The sequence below is a fragment of the Thermobia domestica genome, chromosome 14 (assembly GCF_964235325.1).
Source record: "Thermobia domestica chromosome 14, izTheDome1.hap1.1, whole genome shotgun sequence".
Classification (NCBI taxonomy): Eukaryota; Metazoa; Arthropoda; class Insecta; order Zygentoma; family Lepismatidae; genus Thermobia; species Thermobia domestica.
Window position 1 is genome coordinate 73,975,313 of NC_137467.1, and position 10,556 is coordinate 73,985,868.

The 10,556-nt window shown below is 35.8% G+C and overlaps 1 protein-coding gene across 2 annotated transcripts in view; it reads left to right on the plus strand.

The window, feature by feature from the left end:
- Window positions 1-9,262, plus strand: part of Rtel1 (Regulator of telomere elongation helicase 1) — a 75,303-nt gene extending 66,041 nt beyond the window's left edge. For both annotated transcript variants that reach the window (XM_081738070.1, XM_081738068.1), the window contains exons 14-15: window positions 3,103-3,247; window positions 5,445-9,262. In XM_081738070.1, the coding sequence (XP_081594196.1) occupies window positions 3,103-3,247; window positions 5,445-5,530 (231 nt within the window). In that variant the 3' untranslated portion in view covers window positions 5,531-9,262. The remainder of the gene's footprint in view (window positions 1-3,102; window positions 3,248-5,444) is intronic.
- The last annotated feature ends 1,294 nt before the right edge of the window (window positions 9,263-10,556 follow it).

Genomic DNA, 10,556 nt, shown 5'->3' on the forward strand with positions numbered 1-10,556 from the left:
AATCAAATGGTAACGAAAGGATACAGACTAATACCTTATTGATTCACCTTTAGCTTGAAGCAAAGTCTTAGCCTGTTAGGACATGGAAGTAGTGAGTTCCGTAATTGTGGCCTGAGAATTGTTGTCCATTCTTCACGCAAACATTGAAAAAATTCTTCATCACGGAAGCGGGTTTTTGGAAACGTTATCTGACCTCATCTAGAATAATCGGCAGTTTTTAGATATCATTTTGTGTCTGCCATATTTGGATGTTTTAACAATATGGCAAGGGTCGCCATCTTTCGTAAAGAGAGTTGTTGTTTTAGGGAGCTAACCGTGGAAAATATCGGTAGCAATCTTCCTGCAAAATGTCAATGTATTCAGCGCTGTTAAGTTTGCAGAGCTCCAAATGCACCCCATACCATCAGCGAAAATCTTATGTTTGACTATTGGTTGTAAGCGGTAAGTGGAATTCTTGAAGGCGTTGTCCCCAGACCCATGTCGTCCTCTGAATGAAAATTGAGAAAATGTGGACTCATCAGAGAAAATTACGTAACGCCAAAAGTTAACATCGTGCTGCAACATGTTTGTTGCCCACGTTTTTCGCTTAGCAATATTGGCTGTGGTAAGCAAGGATTTACGTCTCGCAGCTCTTCGATGGTAGTTTTATTGATTCAGATATCCGGCATCTGTTATCCGGCGTACCTTCACAGGTTCTGCCACATCTGCAGCCTTGTACCTGTAATTTTGTTCTACATACCTTTTGGTTCCTCTAAACTGGCGTTGCGTTGAGTCTGGTCGGCTAGAACATGGATTCATACTTTCTTTTTGATGTCTTTTAAACTGGGTAATAACCCGATTGATGGTGGATAATGGAATCTGAAAGTTTTAGGAAATTTGGCCTATATTGAGGTCGCACTGTCCCACTATCCGACGACGTTCGAAGTCACTTTTTGGCTCCTTTGAGTCGCGACATCGTTATTTCTCTTGTGGAATCTTCATCCAATCCACACCTGAAACAACAAACAAATTATGACTTTGGATAAAATCGGAATTATGTTAACAGATTTCATCTTCCGTTTTCTGATCCAGTAAAATGGGCTTCATTACTTAATTGTTAGACGGTGTAAATTTATTGCTGCAAGCTAAGCGGTTAACGTAGGCGCCTTTGGCGTGGGAGACTCGGGTTCGATTCCCGGCGGGAGCTCATGTGGTTCGGATTCCACGTTAATCAGTAGGTCCAGTCTCATATAACCTCGCTGCTGAAAGGGGCGTTAAACTGAAACTCAACTGAACTTAATTTATTGCTGCAGCTGCACATAGGACGTCCAGAGGTACAATTTTAAATACAGTTAAGTTGTTATTTCATTGTACGTTCCTAAATAATACAGCATTAATGTGTATTCAAAGAACTAGAATAATGATGATAATATAAATAAAAAAGAATGAAGTATGAATTATTTTTCGATATTCAAAGGATTAGGATACAGACAAGGGATAAAAGATAAACAAATGGAATAAAGTAGAAGAAAAATTAAAACTAGATATTTAATGCCTTTTGGTCCCAGTGTGCAGTAGTTTACACTAAAGGACGATATCAGCAGACAAATTTCCATATTAACTAGCGCGATACGTTTTTATAATCTAAGAAATATTTTCTACATCTTATTTCCAGAAATATATTTTAATTAATTACTTTGGATATCGTTCATAACTGCAGCCATATTGGAGAATCACTTGACTTTTTTTTTCTCGAAAATACGAAAATCGTAAAACCAGATTTCATCTTCTGTTTTTTGAAGACATCTGTATACACTTCAACTTCTGTTAATAGTAGTTCTTTCAGCTATACCTAATTAAGGTATACCATACCGTTTTCTGACCCAGATTCCTTCTAAATTGTTTGCGGGGAATGTTACGAGCATAGTTTGCATTCTAGTCTTACTGTGAATGCAGCTATTTTTGAGAAGTAGCTGATTCGTTTTCTTATTATTTTTTATATGATTTTTATGGCACATATTTGTAACCTTCTACTGCATCATTGACGGCTTTAACCTGAAACTTTAAAATAGTGTGCTTTCATCAGCTGTGTATTCACTTTCCTCACAGCAATACGCATTTCAATGGGAGTATCATGCATATATTGTGCAGCTATTCGTTTACGCAGATGTCCCTGCCTCTGATTTTGATGCTGTACACTTTGAATTTTAAGTACTTCCAACCACAAAATACATTAAATTTTAGTATGATTGGGGAGACCGTTTGACTGCTTCCTTGCGACCAATTATTGCTGCTGGAAATCATCTTTCAATCAATGACGCATCTGGATGCTGTAATGGAGAGAGGGTACCTAGTCTTGCATAAACTAATAGTGCTCAAATCATGCATTAGCTAATCACCTAATACTGCAAATATGTTACGCCGGTGACAGTTCCGATTCAGAATGTTCATCTCCTTGATGCATTGTGATCCAGTACGCCGGACATAATGCCCCGCATTCTTTAGAATATAGCTACAATCTTAGGTTACGTTTTAACAGTGGTCGGATTCACACTAAATCTCTCTTGCAATTTACCCATTAATAAAAAATGTGGATCGCCTGGTATTTTATTGAAAATAAAGCAAAACAATTTTCGCATTTCTGCGAAAAGTCAAACATTTTCTGACAAATTTTTATTTTATTTTCCATTTCGTTTTTAAAAGAGCTGGCACATCTGAAATTCTGGTAATGTCCTCTAATGCTATAATGGAAGTTCATTTGGTGAAATCTTAGATAATTAAGATTTACGAGATGAATTTGATAACGTAACAAACCAAATCAAATGGTTGAGATACCTCGCCACACGCTTTCAGAGAAAAAATATAGGAAGTATATTTTTACGGAGACATACGGATTTATTATGTGTAGTATTTCTACTAATTACCATTTTGTATGCCAATTTTGAACAGTTGTATTTGAAAGCCGATTGAAAAACATTTATAAAACCTTCTTGTATTGAAAATAATTGATACCTATCAAAATATTTACGATTCTTCTTGAAATCGTGTATATGATTTAGTTTGTATACATAATTTGAAATTATTAGTAATCGACTTCTGTAATGTTGTTTACTATTATTTCAGGTGAAGAAGAGTTTATCTGATGAAAGATATCAGAAATTCTCTACAATCATCCGAACCTACCATAAAACTGCCGATTTCAACAATTTAGTTTCAACACTGAAAGACATATTTTTAGGGGAAACTAAATCTTACCATTTATTTCGAGGTGAAGTAATAATTTAAATTTTTACTGTAATTGTGCTATGTTAATGTTTTAGTCTCTTCTTCTACTTAAGATAATTTGATGCTCCTTAAGAAAGAAATTTAAAATATGACATCAGATTTGTGTAACGAGAGTACCGGTAGCCTTTAGATCCATTTACTTTTAAAATCTTGATATACTTACAATTTTTCTATTGATGTAATAATGTAATAAATAGTATATAGTTGTTTCAAAGAAAAGATAGTAATAAAGAAGACAGTTTCCTAAACATTTTCGTAGTAAGGTAGTATCTTTTTGTTCTCCGCTTTAATTAAAGGCGTCGTTGAGTAAACTGACTATATGACTTATATTAAGCGTAATCAGTATTTCAAATTGATGCTCTTACTATGTGAAACAATGCGTATAAACAAATCAGAATAATTGGTACCCACATAATTTTCTAGTTTGCTGCTCGGATTGTCAGTAAACCTCAGAAGGCAGCAGACGAACCGTTGATAGCAGATAGTGGGGACAGAAACAAAGTGTAATCGATAGTTTTGCGGTATTACTCATTAAATTCAGTGTGCTCAACCTGTTTTCTTTCTCCGAGCTCTGAACGTAAAAGCCCGCTTCTATGTTATATGCAGGCGAATTGAAAATTATTGATCTAGAGAAACACACACACGCTGAAAACATTGAAGTGAGCTTGATCCTCCAAGTTGCATTGGCCCGTCGCGGAAAAAGAAGAGAAAAAAATACGAAAACATCAATAGATGAGTCAAGTAATTTCGGTACTTCGCTGTCAATCTAAGGGCAAAGTTCCAGAACTCATATTTTCGGTTGAAAACAATACATTTGCTAGGTAAACAAGCATAGGCTGATGTATTTTTCGAGTAAATACGTTCTTTGTCTGTGATCCTTTGCTCTTTAAGTTCCAGATTTCAGAAATTTAAGCGAAATTTGCAATTATCTCTGGGATATCTGGGCATTGAAACTATAACTGCTTAATTATTGTATATGATATCTCAAATCATAATTATCAGTTTGTTCCTTTACGTTAGTTACCAATTTCTCGTTTTTCATATATCATCTTGAACTCAGATGGAAGAAACTGATTATTACACATTATTACACTAGGGGCCCACCTAGCTACGATAAAGAATAATTTGAAATTTCCTCCCGGGGGAGTTGTTGTGCACGAGAAGTATGAATAGAAATACAAAAATATTAATACCACACACTGAGCACCATCGGACATATGTCCGGGAGAAATTTACCCCTGGATCATGCCCTGAAAAAACCATTAGCTCCAGCACTTCCCGTTCTGCAGAAGGACGGAGCGAAAGATCTATTGCTGCCAGTGACAATGGGCTAAAAGTAATAAGTTTCCCATAGCAGGGATATTCGTTTCAATAGTGCTGTTGATTTCGTAACTAGGTTATGTGAAGATCCAAGATTCTGAAATGTTGTAGTGATGATTAAGGAATTCTAAATTTCCAAACTCCAAAATTCCTTAGTTCCGCAGTTTCGATGACTAAGACTCCGAAACACCATCGTTCAGAGAATATGATATACCGGACAAACGAAGCGTCGTTGCACATTCTGAAATTCTAAGATTTGGAAATACTGAATCGAAGTTCCCACATTCTGGAATTTCGAATTGCAGTTCCGAAATTTCTAACTGCGATTCCGTGATACCGAAATTTGGGGCTGAAGTTGTCAGATTACGGAATTCCGACATTCCTAAATTCCAAGATTCCGAAGTACTGAACTAAAGTTTTGAGATTCCAAAATTCCGGAATCTGGAACATCCTTAGTCAGTAGTTATGATTCTATTTCAAAAACACAATATTTATTTATTTTATTTTATTTCAAAAACGTTGATAGTTACCAGTTTTTCTTCTGAATCCTGTATGAGTGAATCATTAAATGATGGGTGGTGGTGTCTATATTTTTCATTTTTTATTTTTTCTATTATTTAGATGGACAATTTAGTGCTTTTCTGCACGCTACATATTAGTTTTTTTTTTTTCATTTTAGTGTATTGCCTAATATTTAAAATTGATTACGTAAGATGTTAAACCAGTCTAGCGGTCATATTTCTCCATGTTATTTCCTCCTTGTTTTTTCTATTAGTAGTAAATGCATGTGAAATAGTTTAAATAATTGTATGCAATATTTTGTTCCATTACACATTAATATTTGTGATATTTCTTTTCAGGTTTCCGTCGATATGTTAAGAAAGAACACAAGGAGCAATTTGATGAGTGCTGTTATGAACTCTCAAAGAAGTTGCAACTATCGTGACATTAACTCTGTGATAAGAACTCTCATGCATTTTGTCTATGTGCGAGTGTATTTTGTTTATCCCAGTAAAAGTTCAAATAAAAGGTGAAAAAATGATGACAAAACTGAATTGTAGGATGAATATTATGTTAATTGATTAGGGACCAAATGATGATGAGTGCTACATTGTGGGAGAAATTGTTACTGACAGTTTACTTTTCATACGAGGGTTAATCAATAAAGAATGAACATAAATGAATACAACTGTACTAATCCTCCAATTGTTGATGGTCTTTTTCAAAATAGTCCCCATTACATGCAATGCACTTGTCCCAACGTTTTTGTCAATCATCAAAGATCCCAGACCCCGCCAAGTGAACTTTGTGGTGGACAAACACCGTGTGCGTGGGTTTTCTCGGGATTCTCCCGTTTCCTCTCACTTTCTTCATTCCACCATTTCATTCATTTCTCATAATCACCGTCTCCTTTAGCCTACCCGGCATAAGCGTGGGACGTAAAACTCAAAGATTTCATTTCATTTTTCAATCATCAAAGACATGCTGGAAGCCATTTTTGGACAGATTCTTCAAAATTGCCTCCGCAGCTTTCAGCGCTGTACCTGAACATGTGAAACATCGTCCCCGCAGGTGTTTCTTCAAAGTTGGAAAAGAAATAAATCACAAGAGGCTAAATCATGGCTATATGAAGGATGTGGTACACATGGAACGTTGATCTTAGCAAGATAGTCAACAGAATTTTTGTACTGTTCTTCGCGTGTCACTTCCGTGTTGCCTTATGTGAAACTGAAACTACGTGTGCTTGAACGGCTGCCAAAATCACATTCCTGACTTCATGGCCTTCAAACTTGTTCGATCCATTCGTCACTTCTCCCACTACACAGACGTGTTTCGTTTTCTGTGCCTTGCTGTTCTATTCACCTAATAAACACTGATCCTCAGTCTTTATTGATCAGCCTACGTATGATAAACTGAGATAATATAAAACTCCAACTTAACTCATCTTTAGATTAGTGTGGTAACTATGCTCGTGTTCACATAGGAATCAGTCATTCCGTATCGGGCTTGCTTTTGCTAATGTCAATGGCTTATTATTTATTTGCGGTCACTTATTTCGTTGGAGTGTGTGGTCTCTCGGGCTCACTATTCTTAATGTAATTCGCGTTCACTCGGCTTCTATCTTACTGCGGTAGAACGGGCTGGCGCTCTCGGGTCTACTCTTAATGCGCCATGGGCTTGCTATCGTCAATGGGAATCGTGTTCACGCACTGTAATCTCGTTGGGTGTGTACTTCCTTGGGCTCACTGACCTTATTGAAGCTCGCGCTTTTTCGGGCTCGCTGCTAGTAATGAGGCTCACTTGCGCTTACTAACTCGTTGGGGTTTGCTTTCTTGGACTAACTGTCCTCACTAGGGGTCGTATTCGCGTAGAGCTCGGAAGTTTGGATTTCTTTGGTTCTCGTTCATCACCATATTGGCCTCGTAATTGGACAATACAGTTTGTTGCTCTGGCTGTAACGAAATTTCTCCTGCAATGTAGAACCGTTACTTTAATTCTTAAATTAGACACGTAACGCAAATGTCTTGAAATGAACGTGAATTTGATTAACTATGGCTGTGATCGTAATATGAGACATCGAATATTACTTCAAAACCACTTAAGGTATTAAGAGTCGTTTTAAGTAAAATTCGTGCCATTTTCTTTTCTATTTGAAATAATAGTAGATCGTTAATACTTTTGGACATATTATTTTCTACTGACAAATTTCTTGTGACCATGTTATGACAATACAACGTTATCATTCGTATTTTTCATCTAAAAATAATATTGCCAAGAGTGGCAAGTATTTCGCAGTGCAGAATTCAAAGCTGACTTTTTATTATTACATTCTCAGAAATTTTGATTTTTTTTTTCGCTTTCAGAAATACAAAAAAAAAAAAAAAAAAAAAACGAGCTTCAAATTAAGTAGTGTGTTCTTTACGGTCGTTGTTACTTTCTATATACGAGAGTGCTATAATCACTAAATGTTAAATTGACTTTTGATTAACAGCTGTTCCAATAGAAAATGTATTCTAAAGCCAGTCTTTCACTTTTGTAAAAAATACGTTTACAGATATTGAAAGCATGTAATTGCTCTTTTTATTCAGTACCATTCGATAGTATTAATATATTTGTATATGAAGATTTTTTCCTGTGTGTTTTCGACTGAAATTTACTTTTTAGTTTTTTATTTCGACGTTATTTGTGTAGTGCATGAAACGACATGAGTAAATGTACTTTATGTAAGGAGAATAAATACATTTCGGTTTAAATACAAAACTTACTTTATGTAAGAAGGAACGAATGATCGAAAAAGTTGAAAAATGAAATAGTTAACAATTCAGGGAATGAAAAAATGTGGTTCCTAACATAGCCCTCTATTATGCAATACTGAGAATCATTAGCATGTATGCTGCACCTGAATTGCCATATGACTGAAATAACGTTTGAAATCTATTTCTTTTTAATATTGAATACTGTTACGTCGTAAGCACTTAAACTATTAGAAAACACCGTAATTGATATATTTTCAATACTAATTTTCAAAGGGGATAAGTATGACCTTTATCTTGCTGATCGTGTCTATAAGAGTTTTCCTAAACAGTTCTCTTAAAATTAGTAATTTAAATTTAATTTGTGCATTGATGTTCAACTTTACATGCATAAGTTGCATCAAGATAAGATGATCACACTTAGTTCATGCCCACAGAAGAATCGTTATATTCCAAATACTTTTTTCAAGAAACATCCAAAAAGAAATCTTCCTTAAATCACTTGTTCATCAAGAGATTTCAAGTTTACAACTCTTGCATTAAGAGACATAATGTTTTCATGAAGTGAATCGATCTCCATGAGTGACTTAGCCTGATGAAAAGGACCACGGAATGGCCGAAACTCTTCAGGAAAACTCTTGTAGACGCAATCAATAAAGTAAGTGTTAATATAAATAAGAAAATAAATTTCACGTACATAGTGTATTGCTTTTTGTTTAAATCCTAATCATTTCGATGCGTATTTCAGCAATTTGGCATCCTCTTGAGTGTTTAAATCGAGTTTTCACATAATATGTTTGTCAACCAGTGGAGAAAATTCGATTTAAACATTCAGGGGATCACGTCCTCCAAAGAAGATGCCAAATTACTGAAATAGACATCAAAATAATTGGGATTGAAATAAAAAGAAACATACGCTAGGTACGAGGAATTTTTCTTATGACATATAATGCCATATAAAATGAATACTTCAATTTATTATCATCAATTTATTAAAATTCAGTTTATTAAACTTATTAAAATAAATATTGAGGTAAGTGGTAGATTATCTTCTTTGAAAACCAGTCTTACGAAACACATTTCAAGCATTTTATTTTTCAACTTTTAATGTGAATCCAATGTATAAAGTTTTAACTTGAATTGTAGTTGGATTTATTGGCAATACAGGGTGTATTCACAAAGTTTCAAGACTGGTCTGAGAACACAAAATATATTAAACATTTTTGTACAGCGAAGTAAAATTCTTCGAAATATGACCCTTGGGCATCAACACACCGCTGCCAGGTTTTTTCCATTGTTCATAGGCTCCGTGGAAGTCTTCGCGTGCAAGACTGTTAAGGGACCTCGTCGAAGCTGCGTGGACCGCTGGAATCGTGTCAAACCGCTTCCCTTTCAGGACTCTTAATCCGGGGGAACAAAACAAAGTCGCAGGGAGCAAGGTCGGGGCTGTTGGGGGCTTGCGGCAGTGTTGCCACATTGAACTTAACCAAAACTTCGGTGGCGGCGAGCGACGTGTGAGAGGGCGCATTGGTGTGGTGAACAACCCAATCGTCTTTGATCTCTGGGCAGACGCGGTGGACTCGATCCTTCAAACGGCGGAGCACTCCAGCGTAAAACTTACCTGTGACACTGTCCGGCAGAAACAAACTCTTTGTGGATCAGTCCTTTAGCGTTCATTTGCGAACCTCCTGTGCCACATGAAAACCATTGCACGTGACATGGCTTCTTCTTCGTAGGCCTCTTGAATCATACAAAAAGTCTCTGTCGCGGTTTTCTTCAGTTTCACACAGAACTTGACAGAATAACGCTGTTCAAAATGACGCTACATTTTGCACTCAATCAGTTTTCGACGGAGGCCAATGACATGCTCTCACTCCACTAGCGATCTTTTCACTACAACGTCTCGGAGGCAACTGACGCGCGTGCGCTCCGTTAGCTGACACCCCCCACTACCTCACCCTGTCGGTTGAAGGGGAATGCGCGCGCGCCCCTACTCAGGAAAACATCAGTCTTGAAGCTTTGTGAACAAACCCTGTATATCATAGTATGTGCTACTGAAGGATTTTATTTATTTATTTGCCGTTTACAATTTACAATATATTTACACTTGAAGAAACGAGTCACACTAAGCGCAAAACGTGTGAACGAAAAAGAAGGAAATATTAGTGTACAAATTCATTTTTATGATGCTTTTAAATGTATAAAAGACAGGTTCTACTTACTTCCATAAGAGTTATATTTTAAAGCATATAATCATAAGCTACTTTCCATGTGGTTATATTTGTATTGTGCATAATATTGGACATTAAATTTTGATTAATTTGTTGTGTGATTGTAAATCCATTTGTATTTTTGTTAAGAACTGTTTGTAAATATCAGTGCTTGTGTTCTCTTTACTGCTGAATATAAATGTGCACTCTTTTCTATTTATTATTAAATTAATACTTTGTTAACGTTTTTCTTTTTTCTTTAATTGTAAACTTTCATGTTGGCAAACAGTTTATTTCTCTCTTCCATTATATCTATATATATATATATAAAAATTAAAGTGACTATGTGACTTTATACTTCTTGAACCACCAGACCGATTTTGATCAAATTTTCAACATAGATGAGGTTCGGGCCTGAAATGATTTTTATCATTTCACTTTGGCGGTACAACGTAGGAGAGGGGAGGTATATATATATGAAAAAATGAAATCTTTGAGTTTTACGTCC